The sequence below is a fragment of the Rattus rattus genome, chromosome 6 (assembly GCF_011064425.1).
Source record: "Rattus rattus isolate New Zealand chromosome 6, Rrattus_CSIRO_v1, whole genome shotgun sequence".
Lineage (NCBI taxonomy): Eukaryota > Metazoa > Chordata > Mammalia > Rodentia > Muridae > Rattus > Rattus rattus.
Genome location: NC_046159.1, coordinates 20,254,223 through 20,273,342, shown reverse-complemented (window position 1 = coordinate 20,273,342; position 19,120 = coordinate 20,254,223). Strand labels below are relative to the sequence as shown.

The window sequence follows — 19,120 nt, the reverse complement described above, 5'->3', positions numbered from 1 at the left end:
ATGTCTGAAGGCAAAAACGTGAAGACAGCGAAGGGGAGCAAACGACGTGTGCCAGCATCGCAGCTCAGCACAGGGGATTGGAAACCTTCCCAAGTCTTATCTTAATTAAGGAAGCCAGAGGTACAATCTCTGACAAGACAGAGGCAAGGGAGTGAGGCGGAAACAAGAGACGGGAAGCACCTGTTTGGGGGCTCGGAGCATCTTGTGATGGGTCCAAGAGAACCCTCTCACCCAGGGAAGCCAGGGGAGGGGACAGCAAGGGTCCTGATTTATTTTCTGGAGAATGGAGACTCAGACCAGTACCACCGACAGCACCATACAGCTTCTGTTCACTGCCTTCCCTACAAAGGAAAATCGGGAGCTCAGAGGACCAGAACCCACCTCCTTCACTCGTGCACACGGTCAGCTAAGACCAGGCCAGGCCCCAAACCTCTTTCTGTCAGTGCTCCTGCGTACCTTGTGGTGTAATACTGTACCTTGTGGTATAATACTGCTTCCGAGCTGCTAGGACAGGAGAAGGAGGAGACAGAATAAACAGACTCACTCATTTATCAGCAAGAATTCCAAACGGGCAAAATTAATTTTCCCATTCTCCGAAGACATTGAAGGTAGAAAAGCTAGATTGGGGGATGAGATTTAAAAAAAATAAATCCCTCTTAGGCAGTGAGATAACACAGAAACGAAGGCCAGCTGAGAGGCTGCACCTCAGAGCCGATTTTTAATTAACTTTTATTTTTGAAGATAGAGTTTAAGGCAAGATACAAAAGAATGACTCCTCACGCGAGGTCTGTCTCCTCCTGTGACCCCTATCTCCTGTGGATCATTCCGCAGTCTGTTACGCATGTGCAAATACATCCCCACATATAAAGACACACATACAACATGCATGCACATACATATACATCTGCGCACACATAAGTAAACATATACATACACATGAACACACATAAATACACACAAGCATGCACTGGCATATACAAACACACACACATACAGATGTACACACACACAGATGTACACACACACACACTCACACACACACATACACACACACACACACACACACTCACACACACACATGCATTTTCCTTTAGAGGATGGCAGTCAGCCAAGCATACAGGTTAATTTTGCCTGTTTCCCTTAACAACATATTTTGTAGAACGTTCATCTCTTCTCTTAAAACAAAGCCAACAGCAGCAGCTCCCTGGGGGAAACTACAAACTTCCTACTAAAGCGAAAATCAGCTGGCTCCTTCCCTCCCAGTCTGCTAACATCCAGGGGGAGGTGATCTCTAGTTCAGAGGTACTTAAAAGGTTAGACCATCACATATTCAAAAGCCACTGTTTCAAGGTACCCTTCGGTTAACACACAAAAACCATAGCTGAATATATCTAGGTGTGTGCATATACATCTGTATAGGTCACCATAGATATGCGTTCCCTTGACAGAGAGCTGTGCATGCATTTGCAAAAGTAGGCCCTGGGTATATGCCTGTGCATGTGTGTTCATGTGTGTGTGCGTGCATGCGTGCATGCATGTGTCCTGGTGTTATAGACAGAGGCAGAAAAGACCAACATAATGTGAGACTTAGGAACTGCTTTCTCAGTCAGATAAGGAAGACACAGACCACAGCTCCGCAGTGAATTGCCTTTTCTCAGCATGGGCCAGCTTTTCTGTTGTCCCCAGGCGGGGGTAGGAGCTGGGTAGTAGAGCCCCCAGCTGTACACAGACTCTTCATCAGCCAGGACCCAGACTGGAGCAGGCAGGGCTGTGTGTGCTGTGCTAATCAGAGCAGAATCTTAGACAGGGGCTCGGGGACCCAGTTTGTGTAATGGGAAATACACTGTTTTCCCTTAAGTTGAAATTAAATATAATTGGTAATAAAATGTGAGGAATTCACTTCTCCGCAGGAGCCGGCAGAGTTGTGTTGCTTAATTAGGATTGTCTGAGGTGAACTTAGAATTTGATTCAGTCTGTTATGGTCGTCGAGTGACTTTGTAATTATTCTGTAAAGAACAAGAAGAAAGGAAGGGCATGACCAAGCTTAAGGAATGGGGCTATTAGGTCCTTGGTGGGAGGGTCCCCAGGCTGATGCTGTTGTCACTGCTCAGTAATGACATCAAGAGGTGGCAGAGGTGTGACTCTCCTCCCAGGCCAGTGAGCACAGCCCAATGAGCAAAGTGGGCTGCTGGGTACTCTCTACCACAGAGCCATGCTCCCGTGGACATAGGAATGCTGGGGGCCTTGGCCGTGAGACTGGAGAGCCACTTAGATTCTATGCCAGGGTTCAGAACACAGAGGCAGAGGTGAGGCACAGTAATGAACTTAAGTTTCCAGTGGTGCCTGCTTCTGTTTCACTCTTTCCCTCCTCCCTCTCTCCCTCCACCCCTCCTTTCACTTCCTCCTTCCTCCTCTTCTTTCTTTCCCCTCTCAATGCTGCTGTCTTCATGTATAAGAATAGCCTAGCCTTCCCCTCCCTTCATGGCCACCACTCACCTAGCGGTGTCTCTCCCCTCAGGGAAGTGTACCGAGTGACTGAGAGTCTGCAGCGGGAGAAGTCTGGCCTCCTGAAGCAGCTGGATTTCCTAAGGTGGGTCCACTGGGAATCCTGCCAGGAGGGCACACGTTTCCCCGAGTCCCCAGTGTATAGTTTGAACTGCTGAGTCCTACCCACTGGGAATACGTAGTCACATTTACTTGCATGCCCTCCACCCTCCTTCCTCTACAGTTCATTCCTCTTTGAGTCAGACTCTGCCTCACCCTTGGTGTTTTTATGGGGTCGTTCATGATCCTGGGTTGGGAATGAGTAGGTCTGAACTGGCAGCAACCCCGTAGCAAGTCTACAGTCCGACCTCCAATAAAAGCATTGAGCCTGTCAGGCAGTGATGAATTCTGGTGTCAACCAAGAGCGTGTTGTTATTAGACAAATGAAGGGATTAGCATAACACCGAGCTGAAGTCTATGTCCAGCTGACTCTTACCTCAGCCATGGAATAAGCAAATGAATCGCACACACGGCTAGAAGAAGAGTTTCCCTAGTATCTAAATCCCACTGAAGTAAAGTCAAAGTTCACTGGCCTGGAATGTCCCAAGAGAAGCAAATGCAGAAGAGGGATGGGTTTACATAGGCTGTACCTGCCACCTGCTGATGGCTCCTCAGAGGACAGTGATGACAGAAGGTTTTGGGTCCTCATTTCTAAAGTACAAGTGGCTTTGAACCAGGCCTCCCCTGGTCAGGAGGAGGGAGAGTTCCTAAGCGGCCATGTTCTACCCAACTGGAGACAAGGTCTTTGTTCTCAGGAGGCTTTAGGAAGAGAACAAGACGTCTGAGACCACTTTTGTTTGTTTTTGTTTATTAACGTGTTTTCCTTCATGCTATTGTACTTAGAAAAAATAATAGAAGAATAGACCCAAAGAGAATGAATAAGTAAGAGTGGACAGGACACCCTACACAATGTTCATGGCCTTTAATGCTCTTACAGACCAGCATTCGTGAAGTTCCAACTTATACCCCGGCAACCGTTTCTGTGCTGTCTGTCACATGGTTACTACAGTTCAGCAGGGATGAGGTAGGGGGCATGGCAGATTTCTTTATCAAAATCACCAAGAATCCAGGAGAAAGAGAGGATTTGTGCAGGTGGGGTAGGGGTGAAGCGGGGGTGGGGGTATGAGGACATTGGAATGTAGGTGGCGGTAAGACGGGGACCCTGACTGGAACGTGAGGCTTGAGGATTTCTCTAACCTCTGCCTTCGTCCTGCTGTGTCACTGAAAACAGTAAGACACAGTGATCTTACAGTGGCCTACAGTCACACCCAGCAGATGATCACCGCATGATGATAATTAGTTTCTGACCACCGCTGAGCCTGCCCTCCCTCTCCAGCAATATGGACTGGTTCCGGGCCACCAGCACAAACCGATGCAAAGTCACACAGAGCTGAGGTGACGGAGGGGGCTGGCCCTCTTGCATTGAGAGAAGAACCTTCCAGCCATTTGCCTCTCACAAGCACCCTGCACCCTGAGTCTGCTCACTCACCACTCTGAACTTTCATTAAACCTCCTTGCCACTTGGGCCCCTGCTTCAGAAAGAACCGGAACAAGTCTGCAGAGCTTGCTCCATGTTGCCAGCACCCACATCTCTAACTCTGTGGATGTAGTGTGAGCTCCCAGTGCTCCTAGCAAAGGCTACCCCACCACCCACACATACACATCATCCCTGTTCCCAACCAGAGTTCTCAAACTGACCCCTCCTTTTTTGATCTGTTGGCTTTCCGTTCTCCATGTTCGAGGCTGGCTTTCTCGCCCACAGTTCCACCCAAACTGTCCTCACCCAGGTTACCAGTGACTTCTACTTCTTCCAAAGTATCAGTCCATTCTCAGGGCTGCACCTTTGTGGTCTTAGCATGACTTCCGAGGGGATCCTCTCAGTGCTGGAATCAGACCGTGGCACCATCTGCCACACATCCCACCTCACCTGCCAACAACCCATGGTTTCATGTCCCATTTGGGGTGAAAAATCAACAGGGATTCACAGTTCCGCTGTGGTCCAGGAGGCTGTGAGTAATCAAGTCTTGACCTACCCACTACTTGCAAGGCAAGAGGTGCTCTTTGAGTGCCTTGTGGCTCCCCCTTCTATTTCTCCAACTCAATTATCACAACCATGCCTATGTCCTTCTCAACCCCATTTCCCCCAGACACCTGCCCAGCTCCTCTTCTCTCCCTCAGGTTTGTGAGGCACTGCCTCACCAGCCAGAGCTTCCGTGGCCACTCAGGTGGAAATGAAGCTCTGGTTCTCCTTTCCCGTGCCCCTGCTTTAGTTTCTCAGTAGTGTTGCAAACTTCCCAAGTGCAGAACTTTGTAGCTGCTCACCCCCGCACCCTGGATGCTGTACAAACTTAGGCAAGCCACTTACATCCCAGGAGATCTGGGAACAAGCCCCTCATTCGTGAATGGACAAACCTGGCAGAGAAGGAAGCCCACGCGCAAGTCACAGGGACACATGTCATCCCGCACCAAGCAACGGAGGCTGAGTGTTCCTCAAGGGACAGTGCCACAAGACTACTTAGTCTTATGCCCCTGCCTCTGAGCTGATTTACATGAACTCTTCTCTGTCCATAGCCTCATTCCTGGATCTTCCATACCGTGCTTTCTCCTGCACCCAGCTGACTGGCTAATGGGCTAACCCTTGATCTGTCAACAGCAGAGTCCGTGTCTGAATATCTTTCCCTTGTTATTCACAGGGAAAGGAACAAACACCTCCGGGATGAGCGGGACATAACTTTCCAGGTAATTGGCCAGTGCTCTCTTGAGACAAGGCCCAGGAGCCATCTGATCCATGCTGGGACTGATCAAGACTGTCCTGATAGTTACAATGTGTCGGGTCCTTTCATTGTGGGCAGGTTAAAGGTGTAAGGTATTGTGCAAGCAATAAAAAGATAGACACACACACACACACACACACACACACACACACGCGCGCACACTTTTTCCTCCTCGTGAAAGGAAATGTCTTCCTCTGCACAATCAGAATCAAATGCTTGGGAGAGCCACAGATTTCTTATATATAGGAGTGATAGCTCCATCGGGAAATGGCACAGCTGAAATGTCATTGTCACCTGAAGTCAAACACTCAGTTTGCTCTTTCATTTAAAATTTCATCTCTTGACGAAATTCTCAAACTGTATGCTGTCAGCAAGCAAATTTACAGCACACGCACGGCCATTTACACAGTTGACTTCATGTCCAGCTTCGTCTCTGCTCTATACACAGCCCCTCCCCCATACCTGAGCACAGTGCTCTATAGTTTCTCCAACAGTATGACAGTTATAGGCCGCATGGACGCACATGGAAGATATTCAGGAACCATGCATGGCCTTCTTCATTTCCTCTTTTAGAAGGGAGACACTGGATTCTCTGAAGGGTCGGGGCTGCTTGGTAGCACTTCCTAGTTGTAAGATGATCACGCTGTGAACTCGCATGTCCCTGAAGAAGGCATTAGTCACCTTCGCCATGGTCCCAACTCTCCCATGAGGAAGTGGAGTTCCTGTCCTCTTTCTCCCAGGTCGTAGGGATTTTTGAGAACAAATTTGTGTGTGTGTGTGTGTGTGTGTGTGTGTATGTGTGTGTGTGTGTGTGTGTGTGTGTGTAAAAAATATATATGGGAGAGACAGAAGTGTGTGTTGCAGCCTGGCCTGGGCAGTAAATACAGTCAGCCTCAGAGAGTTATTCTGCCCTGAATTAGGCCCTGCCCAACTTATGTGGCCATCTCAAGAGTCCTTGTTACACCACTGTGTCTTGGCATCACTGACCGGCAGCAGTCATCTCAGCCGCCCCTCTGTGTGTCAGAACAAGACTTAGACCTGCACACGATGGTCTGATGATAATGATTCTAATTGTTTTAGAAGAAATACTGATTTTTCTTTTTTTAACGTTTGACCAAATGCCATGGTAACTCCTTCACCTCATTTGCCTTCACCTGCCAAGCTCATTTTGTTTCGAAAGAAGTGTGGCGGAGGGAAGAACACTGATAGGGAATCAAAGAAAAGAGGATAGGGCCCTATTGATGCAGAACAATAATTAAAGATTAGCCTGGAATCACTAAAGCCACACCCTCAAGGGTGCTGGGGGGTCCCTCCCTACCTCATTATGGGTCCTCCAGAAGCATGGAGTGGCTGATTCAACCAGCATCTTCCTGTGATCGGATCCCCAGTGTCTCCTGGAGGAGCTCTGTCCCAGAGTCTTGGCGAATGGGGTTCTAAGCCCTGCTCCCCTCCGGTTCTGAGTTACAGATATTTGAGCAGGGCATCCACACCCAGCCTGCTTCCACAGGGGACTGTAGAGGTTTGGGCTAGCGAGGGAGTGGTGAACAGAGCTCTGGAATAGCTGCTCCTCTGGTGGGTCCCTCGCTTAACACCTCATGGGCTTCGGTGGGAAAGGGAGACTGGAGCCACAAGGAAGAGTGTGACTTAAAATACCAGGAGCTTACGGGCCCTGCGACTCTTCTTCCAGGTAGTACATATCTTTGACTTTTTTTCTGATCTCTTGCAAATGACCACGTCCCGTGAAAAATAGCACAAGCAACCCTAGGCTCTTCACTCTGTACTCCCTCCTCTGAGGGGATTTCTGGGAAGGAGATGGAGGAATCCCAACTGGGAGTGTGTGTGGAAAAAACGGAGTGTGGGTGACTGAACAGGAAAACCCAGCCTGCTTCTCTCATGTAGAGTCCCATATAGAGCCTTCCCCCCCTTTTGCTCAAGCATCGAGACAGACCCACAGGAGTGGATCTCGGGGCATTTTGTGTTTCTGCAGAAAGATAAGGCGGCCAGGGCAAGCACAGCTGCTTCTAAGGCAAACAGGAAGCAAAGGTCTGGCTCTGTGATCGGCAAATATGTGGATGGCAGGGGAGTTCTCAGGAGGTAAGTCATCACCCTCCACTCCTCTTTTCTCTTTCCCTTCATCTGACCACCTCGGGAGCTGCCTCTGCACCCACATTTACTGCTCCTTTGAGGTGTGGCCCTACTAGGAAGGCCTGAGATCAGTCTCACTCACTTGCCTTCATTCTTGGAGGGCGTGGCCCTCTCTCTTGTGACATCCAAGCTGGAGGGACACTATACAGAGCAAACCTGTAGGGCAGACACCGTCTCTGAGGCTACCCTGCTCTACTGTGGGCCTTGCAGAGAGGGGCTTAAGGGTACTGCAGACTGACTCAGAAGGAGGGGGAGGGAGATGAGGATGATGATGGTGAGGAGGGGGAGGAGCAGATGATCAGGGAGGAAGGGATAAAGGGAGGGGGAGGACAGTGCTCCGTTTCTTGGATCCACTTGGTTTTTCTGGAATGTAATTATACTGACTGTGAGCTGAATTAAAATGTCATATAGAATCCCCCATCAGCTGAAACCCCTTTAGAGACAAAATTAGGGCTTGTGATTGACAGACCATTCCAATGATTCACATTTAACTAAGTCGAAGACAACAAGTTTCGTTGCCACTGGAGGGCTCGGGAATTGAGTTCGAGTATGGAAAGTGTTGGCTTGCTGCTCATTCAGACACACAAGTCACACACACCCCTTTGTCCACATGGATGGACACAGAGAGGTCAAGTCAGCGAAACGCTCAGGCATCGAGATCGAGGGAGAAGATGTGTAAACTCACTCCCCGAGATGTACAAACATGGACTGCAAATATACGCAAAGTAAAAATGACTCCGGGATGTAAATGGGCCAATCGGGGAAGCCCCCGGGTCAGATCGTCATGAATTAAAGCTTAATAGCTCAATACCAAGGGACAGTCTGGAAGCCAGATTTCTACCCTGGTGTTTGCCAGCCTGTTAGTTTCTCAGAGCTGAGTGTATTTCTAGGTTGATCGATTCGACGGTCGTTAATGGATCGCCGGTGCTGCACCTGAGATTTTTTTCAGGTTTCGTGACATTCCCACTGTGACTGTCCACCAGCCAGTGCTCATTTCATAGATAAGTATTGAATGCCCACTGTTCATGAGGTGCAGGGCCAGTCACTGGAGCAGAGGTTTGCAAAATAGACCCTTCTCTCCCCCGTGAGCTCACAGCCAAACAGCGGAGCTAGAAAATAATCCACTAAGCGTCAAAGTGTACGCTCTGAATTCCAATATCGATTTTGGCAAAAGCAGCAACTCTCTCTGCTGCTGGCAGGAAGTGTTTGGTGGCAAAACAAAAACTGAGCTTAGACATGCTAAGCCGAAGCCATTATGGAGTGTCAACAGTGCTCGAGATGTTCCCAAATAAAACGCTTCTTCCAAGAAGTGTTTCATTTTAGGGCACACTTAAGTGGTTTCTTCTTCTAGTTGGAAAAACTTTTGAGAAAACATGATGAGTGTGGGTGTATATGTTTGTGTGTATTTGTATATGTTTATGTGTATGCATGTGTGTGTATGTGTGTATATGTTTATGTGTGTGTTTGTGTGTATATGTGTGTATATATGTTTGTGCTTGTGTGTATGTATGTATGTATGTATGTTTGTATGTGTATGTGTGTGTACGTGTGTGTATGTGTGTATGTATGTGGGGGTGTGTATGTGTGTGTACATATTTGTATGTGTATGGGTGTATGTTTGTGGGGGGTGTCTGTGTGTATATGTGTGCATGTTTGTGTATGTGTGTATGTTTATATGTGTGTATGTGTGTGTATGTGAGGTGTGTGTATGTGCATGTACATGTTCATGTTACATATAAAAGCATCTAAAAATAGACAGGAATACTGTATTCTGATACGGGTAATGGACTTGGTAGCAAACATAGAAAGGGTGATGGAAAGAAGACAGCTGGTTGGCTTTTATTTAACCTGTTTCCTAAGTAAAGGGAAAAGTGTTTGAATTGCTATAAATATTCTCTCTGTCCAAGTGAATTCACCGCTGTTGAAAATAAACAGTCTTAATTTGTCCTTCGGAATCACAGCTCACTTGGTGCTAGGTTCGCTTTGGTGAACCCTGTCGTTACACACACCTTCCTCTCGTTGGTCTTACAAATAACAAATGCTAGAAGCCAGGGCAAGGCCAATGGTGCTCTTCTGTGCACTGTTCTGTGCCCCTTGATTCCATTGCTTTTCCCTTTGACCTTGTCGTCTTGCTGGCTCAGCTGCATTTCTGTCAGTGTGCACTCTAGTGAGTGTGTGCACGAGTGTGTGTGTGTGTGTGTGTGTGTGTGTGTGTTCATAAGGTCATGCCTGTCTCATTTGAAATGCTCTCAGCTTGAACTGTTCACTAAGATAGAGAAGGAACCCTGGCATTCTGGAGATCTGTGCAGATGTTGCTCTCCAAACCCTTGGATAATTCAACCTGTGCTTCTCCCGATGTCCCAACTGCAGAGTTCCCTCCACCTCCTACTGGCCTCTTTGGTCAAAGCATCCAAGTGCTTCCAGAATCGAGTATGTACTAAACTCTTTGAAGCCACCTGCCCCTCCCTCTATTTCAGGAGCACAGAGAGGGAGTGGAAGGGGACAGGAGTGGGGGGTGGGGAGATAGATGTACCTTCTGACCCAAGCCCATTCATATTGATCTGTCTCTGAGTCAAGAGCCATCTGTCATGGGTTGGCAGAGGTCCCTCCACAGCAACTGTACCCCACCACTGCTGAGGGATGCTCTGTGGACAGGTGCTGTGTGAGTGTGCGCTGTGTGGGTGTGTCGTATGTGAGAATGCCCTGTGTTGTGTGCTATGTTTCTTATGAATTGTCTCATATATGAATAGGCTAGGCAGATGGAGTATGTTTTGTGGAGAGGGAAGTGAGGTGTGAGGAACTGATGTCCTTCCATGAGGATATTCAGTAAATGGGATCCTGTGATGGGAGCAGAGCCCCACCACCTGAGTGTCACCCAGAGTCCTGTATCTCTGCAGGATCCTTTCTTCGCTACCTTCTCCTTCACTGAATAATCCGGTTCATACGAATATATTTGTGTTGTTTGTTGCTCTGGTCCTCCTCTGAGTTCAGGTGAGAACAGGGCCTTTATTTTAAGTCGATACCTGGTAGTGTTCCTCATCGGCATCTCCATCACCGGTGGTGGTGGTAGCAGCTGTGGCAGCTTCGGCAGCAGGCAACCCTAATTAGGCTGTCAAAAGCATCCTGAGCTGAATGATGGGTCTGTTGTCTCCTCTTATTCCCCTGAGCTTTCTCCGGTGCTGCCTGCAGGCGCGTGTCCCTCCACCTCCATATTGATATTTCTGCGCTTCCTCCCCACCCCATCCTGATAGCCAGTCACAGGAGGAGGAAGAGGTATTTGGCCCCCTGAGGAGGAGAAGCTCTGTGGGCCTGAGTGCATATCTCCAGGCGGAGGAGGAACTAGGAACTGGGGAGCCAGGGACTGGGGCCCCGCGTCGCCAGGCACTCCGAAGAATCATCTCCATTGAGGAAGATCCCCTGCCTCAGCTCCTGGAAGGAGGCTTTGAGAAGCCACTGAGCAGATGCCCAGAAGAGGAGGAGCCTTCTGACCAGGGAACGGAAGGGCAAAGCGTGGCGGCCCCAGTCTTGGATCTCATCCCTTCCTCTCCCCGCGGTCAGCCTGTCGGAAAAGAGACCCTCTACAAGGTAAGGTGCAGACAACGCTGCGAGATCTTCCCCTTGACTTTGAGCCCAGGAGCCCCAAAGGACAGGCAGAAGGCCAGCTGCAGTTGGCTTGGGGATTCACCATGTTCTGTGTCCCAAAGGTGGGGACCGAACCCAGGGCCTTGAGCTTGCTAGCAAGCGCTCTACCACTGAGCTAAATCCCCAACCCCATCACCTTCCCTTTTAGGCTGAGCATCATGGAGACTCATGCCTACAAATCCTCCTTGTTAACTCCCATTCTCCCATATTACACACTATGTCTTCTAATTTGAAGCATTTATTGAACGCCTACTGGGTACAGCGTCTGCTAAGATCCATTACAAATGGTCATTTGATACAACTCTGTCCAGAGTGCCTGCCATCATCTTCCTCTTGATCTCAGCTGGTTAAGCCTCTGTCACTCCCCAGTGTCCTGTGTCCTCTTCCCTCCAGGATATTTCTGTATACATCCCTCTCCTCAATCAGATTTTTCCCTGACTTCTATAAGGGAAAGGAATCCCTGACTTGATTCCTATGACCAAATGCTCCCCCTGCAAGGGTGATACTGCTTTGCCTTATGGGAACTATGTCCCTCTTCTGGTTTGTGACTTGAACTTTGAAATAGGCCATTCAGGCCCTGGCCTTCCAAAATGGCTCTAAAAGTCCATGGCATCTCCCTCGGGCCTCCCCTTTCCAAATCCCTTCAAGACACAGGCCTGCACTCACTTTCAGTAGGCATAGCTGGCTCAATATCAAAGTCATTCCAAGATGTCACCCAGTATCTAAGATGTGACCAAGAGGTCTGTAGAGTCTGGCTGAGAGACGAGGCTATGGCTCCTGTGTGTTGAGGCAAGCCTTCATTGTGAGCCTGACAGAAATGTTCTCCCCACTGCCAGAAAAAGTGGGAGCCCTGAGGGGAGAAGCTGGGACAGCCTGCCTCTCTGCTGTGCTCTTAGCCTAAGAGTGCCTAGCATGCACCTCTGAAGCTGTGCATTCTGTAATTGCTCTTCTCTTACAGAGCACCCCACTGCCCCCCATGTCCTCACAAGGCTGTGCCGCCATTTTTGATGCAACAGCAGAGAGAATAAAGAAGGCCATTCGTGTGGAAGCCCTCCATGAGGCAGTGAGGCAGAGACAGTATCACCCTTCTGGGGAGTATGTGGTAATCAGAATCAAATGCCATGACCTTTGAACCCACACTACTATTCCCAGTGAAAAGCGAAGGCCGTAAGTGCTGTTTAGAATAGAACATTTTAAAAAGGCCACCATGGGGACATAAATTATATTATAATAATTTAGTAGGATATTACATACCTGCTTTAAAAAAAGCATGGTTCCAAAAAATCTTCAGTGACTCAGGGATTTGTATTGTTATTGAATAATTATAATAAATAGGATTGTGTGTGTGTGTGTGTGTGTGTATGTAATTCTCAAATCCATTTAAATAAAACATTTTCTCATATAGCTCTAAAGACTGAAAAATTCATAAAACGTGAATAGTGACTATCTCAGATTATAAAGAATTTTTGCTTTTTCCCTACAACTGTATATTTCTCAAGCTTAAAAATTAAAATATATCACTTTGTTTTTTTAATATTTACTCTATTGGTGCATGTGTGACACACACACAAGCATGTGCACACACACACACACACACACACACACACACACACACACACACACACACACACACACACACACACACACACACACACCACAGTATGCATGCAGAGGTCAGAGAACGACTTGCAAGAGTCAGCTCCCTTCTTCCGCCGAGCGAGGTCTAGGGGTAGAATGTGAACTGTCAGCCTTGGTAGGAGGGTGCCTTTATCACAGCCATCTTGCCAGCCCAGAATACATCCCTTTTTGTTTGGAGGTTTTGTTTATTTGTCCATCTATTCTGGGGTGCTGAGGACAGAAATTCACAGCCTTGTATGGGAGGGGTCTATGACTTAGATATACTCTAACCCCTGCTTTTTAAGCATGTAGGAGGGCAAGAGAAATGACAACACATGTCTTACATCCTATGCCAGTCCCTACAACTCATCTGTCTGTCACCTGATGGATGACTGTCCTCAAGAGAGGAAAGCAAGCAGGACCTCCCTGGGCTTGTAGGTTAAGCTGCCTACAGCATGGCACTGTAGGCTTGTGCCTGAAAAGCTGACTTCTTCCCAGGAAAGGACAAGGGAGCCTTGGGGCTGAGAGCCCTGCAACACCCTGCAGTCGGAGCCACAGTCTCCATCTCCGCCATTTGCACCTTGGGTTTCACATTCCCTCCCCTCACTATGTCTGCTCGTCCACATTAAAACAAATGACGAGAGACATGCGGAAGCCAGGGCCCTGTGTATTCAATGGATAAAGGAAAAGAGGGACAGAGGGCATTGTTTTATTTAATATTCTCATTGTTGGCCTTAAATTCTCTCCTAAGTACTGCATCTTTCCCCCAAAGTCTGTTAGTGGCTTTGTTCTGAAACTCAAGTACTGCTAATGTCAGCTGTGCCTCCTTATAGTATTTGCTCAACTGGAGAAGCTAATTCCCTCAAATCCACTTTTAAATCTACCCCAAAGAGTCCCTGAGCGGAGCTTGAAGGTGAGGTATGCGCTCACACTTCTGGAAGAAGTGACTGCCTGTCCCTCACACCATCTCCTGCTAAATCTGTGTCCTAGAGCAAGTCCGGCGGCCCAGGGCTCACAGTCCCAGGCTGGTGGCAAGCCAGTTCTGCCTTATTCACTGGGGCTCGAGGAGTGGAGCAATGTGTGGCTGCCTCTGGAGGTTTCCCACCTTCCTGGGTATGGAAGTGTCCTTGTATGGATTCTGTGCTGATCTGATAAAAACAATGACCAAAACCAACTGAAGGGAAGGAAGGGTTTAGTTTATCTTACAAATTCTGGGTCACCTCACATTCCCAGCTATCACTGAAGGAAGTCAGGACAGGAACTCAAGGCAGGAACTTGGAGGCAGGAACTGAAGCAGATACCATGCTTCACTGGCTGCTCACTGGCATTGTGTCTATGATGTCCCTAGTTTTTTTCTTTTTTAATACGCCTAGGACCACCTATCCAGGGGTGACACTGTCCACAGTGGACTGGGACCTTCCATATCAATCATTAATCATATTGCCTTTAGGCCAATCTGATGGAGGTAGTTCCTCAATGGTTCCTTCTCTCCGAGTGACCTAGCGTGTGTCAAGTTGACAAAAAACGAACTAGCACAAGGGTAGAAAAAGTCCCCACTTGACAACTGCAATTGAACAGAGGACACAGGGCCATGTGCAGAGACTCAGGAGGGCCTTCATTCCATCCAGAGACTATAACCCTGTAGACACAAGAATGTTAATAATTAGTTACTGTAGACAGGGCACCTCTGTCAGAGAAGGGACATGATTCCATCCAGCGAGACTGGGATTACGTACCAGAACATGGGTGAATAACTCAAAGACGGCTGTATCACCAACTAGCCCACCCCAGCATGGGTGGCAGCTCCAGAATGTTCTACTCCTTAAGCTCCCTGTACAACCTGCAGGCACGTCCTCCAGAGAGTTTCCTCCACTGGACCAGTTGTCTCTGCTTCTGTAACCTTTGGAAGAAGTCTTGTGAATGTTTTTAATGTTCTGAAGTTCCCCGAGTCTTACGAAGCTCCCTCCTCCATCCTGGAAGAGATGTTTCAAGTCAAAGGAGCTACACAGTAGTGTGCAGCCCTGTGGACGTCTCCTGTGTCTATCTTCCCTCCCTTCCAAAGACCACCTTGTGGTCCGAGTTTGCTTCTCTGTTACTGTGAGAAACACCATGAGCAGAAGCAACTTGGGAGGAAGAGGGTTTATTTCAGCTCACAGCTCACAGTTATGAAGGGAAGTCAGGAAAAGAAGTCAAGGCAGGAACCAGAAAGCAGGAACTGAGGCAGAGGCCATAGAGCAATGCTGCTTCCTGGTTAGCTTTCCATGGCTCGCTCAACCTGCTTTCTTATGCCACCCAGGGATGGCACCATTCCCGGTGAACTGAGCCCTCCCAAAACCATCATGGATAAGAAAATGCCCTATAGACTTTTTCATGGAAACATTTTCTCATTGAGGTTCCCTCCTCCCATATGATCCTATCTGTGTCCAGCTGACAAAAAACAAAAGACAAACAGCCAAAAAAACCCCAAAAAACAAAACAAAACAAAACAACAACAACAACAAAAAAAAAACCAACCCATTAACAACAAGGAAGAAACAAACAAACCCAGCACACTTTTCCTCACTGCCCATATAGAGAATTCTGCCTTCTCTCTAAGCCCCTCCTTTCTGAACCCCCGCCCCCTTTCTCATTCTTAACCTTAATGCTCTGGGAACACCACACTCCCAACAACTGGTCATGTGCCTGGCCCATCTACTCCATCAGCCAGGGCCTGCCTGTCCCAGAGCCCCATCAAGTATGAGCGTATGTGAAAGGCTGTCATTTCTCCAAATGGTCTCTTGCTTTTGCCAGAAGGAGCCCTGTGTTCCAAGACCATGTTAACTTCATTCTGGGGCAGAAGTGGCCTTCCTGATGCTGGGGTCTCAGTGGACCCCTGAAGTGATAATAAAAGGCAATCTGGCAGCAGCAGAGGCCAGTGGCCATGCCCAACAGGTAACCAGACTGTCTTCCATCCACAGGAGGAGAGGGTTTCCTCAACCCCCGACCGGGTCTTTAAGATCGTGTTTGTGGGTGACTCTGCAGTAGGGAAGACATCCTTCCTGAGGAGGCTCTGCGAGGCCCGTTTCTCCCCAGGCATGGCAGCCACTGTAGGTGAGTTCTCTGTTCAGGGAGGGAATGAAGGGCTGATGGGAGAAGCAGTGGCAGGGGCTGCTCCTCAGAGGACTAGGAGGAGCAAGGAGGCACCTGTCTCTCCTGACACTGCTGGGCTGCTAAGCTCATGATGTATGAGTGGGATTGGGAGGGGAGCATGGGGTGGGTATTAGGGAGTGAGGTTGACAAAGGTGAGTTTTGAGGTCTTTTATGGGCCCTGACCAAGGTTATGATACGTCTGCCTCGCTTAAAAAAATTAATCCTATGTATGTATATATGCATGCAAGCACGAATTACACATTGTGTGTGTGTGTGTGTGTGTGTGTGTGTGAGAGAGAGAGAGAGAGAGAGAGAGAGAGAGAGAGAGAGAGAGAGAAGCATGCATACACATGACAACACATATAAGAAAGTCAGCAGACGGGGTTGGGGATTTAGCTCAGTGGTAGAGCGCTTGCCTAGCAAGCGCAAGGCCCTGGGTTTGGTCCTCAGCTCCGGGGAAAGAAAAAAAAGAAAGTCAGCAGACAGCCTGTGGGAGGTGGTTCTCTTCTTTCACTGTGCGGGGTGGGGGTCAGACTCAGGTTGTCAGATGAGACCTTTTACCACGGAGCCATCTCACCAGTCCTCTGCTCTGCCTACAATCAGCAGGGCCCTGAACCTTCATGTTTCCCCAGATCTGATGGGAACTCCCCCAGAGCCATGCCCTGCCACCCCACCTTTGCTATGAGCCTACTCCTGCCTGCCTTGCCCTTAGGCCTGTAGATACATGTGCAGACAGCACCCTGCAAGGCGTCTTTTACTCACTGACGTGGACTTGTCTTGTATCCCGTCTCTGCTGGGAGTCATTAGGAATTAGCTGTAGGAGCATACTGGGCTTGGCTGCTATGATATGTTCATGGCTGAGTGTGTTCCCACTTAGGGATGATGTTTTATTCAAAGAGAGGCTTATAACTGTTCTGCCCAAAGTCACTCAACAGGAGATGAAGTGTGAATGTTTGCGAGCTTCTTTAGCGGAACTGTTGAGCCAACTGAACATGTCAATGGAGTATTATAATCCGAGCATTGGCCATGACCATGTATCTGCTGTTGCCCGCTGTCTTCACATTGTGATCAGACTGATAGACTGAGAAACTGAGGTCCAGAGAGATGAGGAGCCCTATCCATATTCCCACGATCAGTGCTGACACTCCCCAGGAGACATCACCTAGTTGGTTCCATGGTAGCCCAACAGTGTTGTATTGTGTGCATGTAGCAACCCATGAATGGCAGGGTCCCTCTTCTGCCTTTAGAGGTGGACAGGGGTTGGGAGCAGGACAGGTTGGGGTGTCTCAGTGAGTCATTGGAAATCCTAGGTTCTCATTCTGACTCTGATACTGACTGGCTCTGGGATCTCAAGAGGATACAGCCCCACTTTCCTCTTTGATATGTGAAAAGGAAAGGATTAGATACTGGTTCCCCTCCCCAGTGCTTCCAAGGCCTGGTCTCTGGTTAGACCATCCATACCATTAGTTCCTGACAAACTAGTTCTTCAGGGCAGACATCCAAAGCCCCCTGGGTTCTCCTGGGGAGATTCGGCCTTTTCCCCTCACCCTGAACTCACTCTTCTAACATCTTTCCTACCCATGGTCTCTTCCTACATGTTTCAGTTCCCTGTTCTTACTGAGGTGCCTTTTCTTGTGCTGTTATATCTTTTTCCAACTCCTGCATTACTCCACATAAAGTCAGAAGGCATCCCAGTCCAGAGCATCAGACATGAAAGGAAGCAGAATGGACACTGGCTCTAAACCCAGGACAATCTGACCTAGTTTGCCTTTGAGAGGAATCCAGTGTGCTAACCATGGAGAGGTACCACCATGGTTGTAGGCAGACAGGATGGCTTTCCTGGAGGGTGCTCCAGTGTGGGTTCTGTCATGGGCTCATCTCTAAGCCACATACCTGTCATTGACAGTATGGTCAAGTCCAGCTCCACTTCCAACCCCAGGCCTGAGAGAGAAGGTTCTGAGGAAGAGGAAGACTGACCCATTTGTGCTTCCCAGGAGGCCACCACACATTGTGGGAAATAGCTACACTTTAGGAAGAGGCCTGTTGTAGTTCAGGTTTCTGTTGTTATGAGAGACACCATGACCATAGCAACTCTTACAAAGGAAAACATTTAATTTGGCTTATAGCTCAGAGGTTTAGTCCATTACTGTCATGGTGAGAAACATGGTGGCACGCAGACAGACACAGTGCTGGAGAAGGAGCTGAGAGGTCTACATCTTAATTCAAAGGCAGCAGGAGAGACTGTGAGCCTTGAGTTTGAACTTCTGAAACCACAAAGCCCACCCCCATGGTGACACACTTCCTTCAACAAAGCCATACCTACTCCAACAAGGCCATCCCTCCTTATAGGGTGCTCTCTATGGGCCAAATATTCAAATGTATGAGTCAATCGGGGGGCTTCCTATTCCAATCCTACAAGGACAAACTAAAGGTCCCAAATTAGGTCCTTTATCATGGTTCCCAAACACACGAGAACAGCAGCTGGGCAAGTTCTAAAGCCACTAATGTGCCCTGCCTTGTCCCACATTTGAGCAACTGTTACACCAGCCACCAAAATAACTTCTTTGGGGATTATGTGGCTCTGAAGAGTCACATTTTCCCAAGGCCATGGCAGCCTGACCCCTATCCAGAGCTCTGGCTAACCCCATGTTGAGAACAGCAGGTATGATTCCACTTAGCAGCCAATACTGGATTCTTCCCCTGAGCTCACCTGGTCTCCTATACTCCGTGAGAACATAGTGTGTAGAACCCTTACTTGTATGGACTATGAGGTGCATCTCGTGGGTCCTACCTATCCCACCTCAAGATCCCATCTGATCCTTCCAGAGAAGATGTTTGGGCCTGTGGGGACCTGCAGACATCAAATGACAATTTCTGTTGAACCTGGAGCTCAAAAGACCCTCAGAAATGTTCTATTTGCATCCAGCTAGATAGTTAGGGACAGAGGTACACTGTCAGAGTGATTATCTGAGACTAAGCCTCCCCAGCAGTCAGGACTCCTCCCCAGTGCTCAGGCCCCACATTGCTTCATAACCCACCCACCCCCATTTTTGTGTTTGTTTATTTGTCATTTTGTTTTTGGTTTGTTTTGGCTTTTCAAGACAGGGGTTCTCTGTGTAGCCCTGTATGTCCTGGAACTCACTTTGTAGACCAGACAAGCCTTGAGCTCAGAAATCTGCCCACCTCTGCCTCCTAAGTGCTGGTATTAAAGGTGCGAGTCACCATGCTTGGCTTATAACCTATTTTAATCATTGCTCAGAACCCTATTC

The 19,120-nt window shown here is 48.4% G+C and overlaps 1 protein-coding gene across 1 annotated transcript in view; it reads left to right on the top strand.

Annotated features, from left to right (window-relative positions):
- The window catches only part of Cracr2a (calcium release activated channel regulator 2A), an 87,998-nt gene that overhangs the window by 52,051 nt on the left and 16,827 nt on the right, over positions 1-19,120 (top strand). Inside the window, exons 9-13 of the mRNA XM_032905609.1 lie at positions 2,519-2,590; positions 5,238-5,283; positions 7,306-7,412; positions 10,715-11,048; positions 15,680-15,812. Of these exons, the coding sequence (XP_032761500.1) occupies positions 2,519-2,590; positions 5,238-5,283; positions 7,306-7,412; positions 10,715-11,048; positions 15,680-15,812 (692 nt within the window). The remainder of the gene's footprint in view (positions 1-2,518; positions 2,591-5,237; positions 5,284-7,305; positions 7,413-10,714; positions 11,049-15,679; positions 15,813-19,120) is intronic.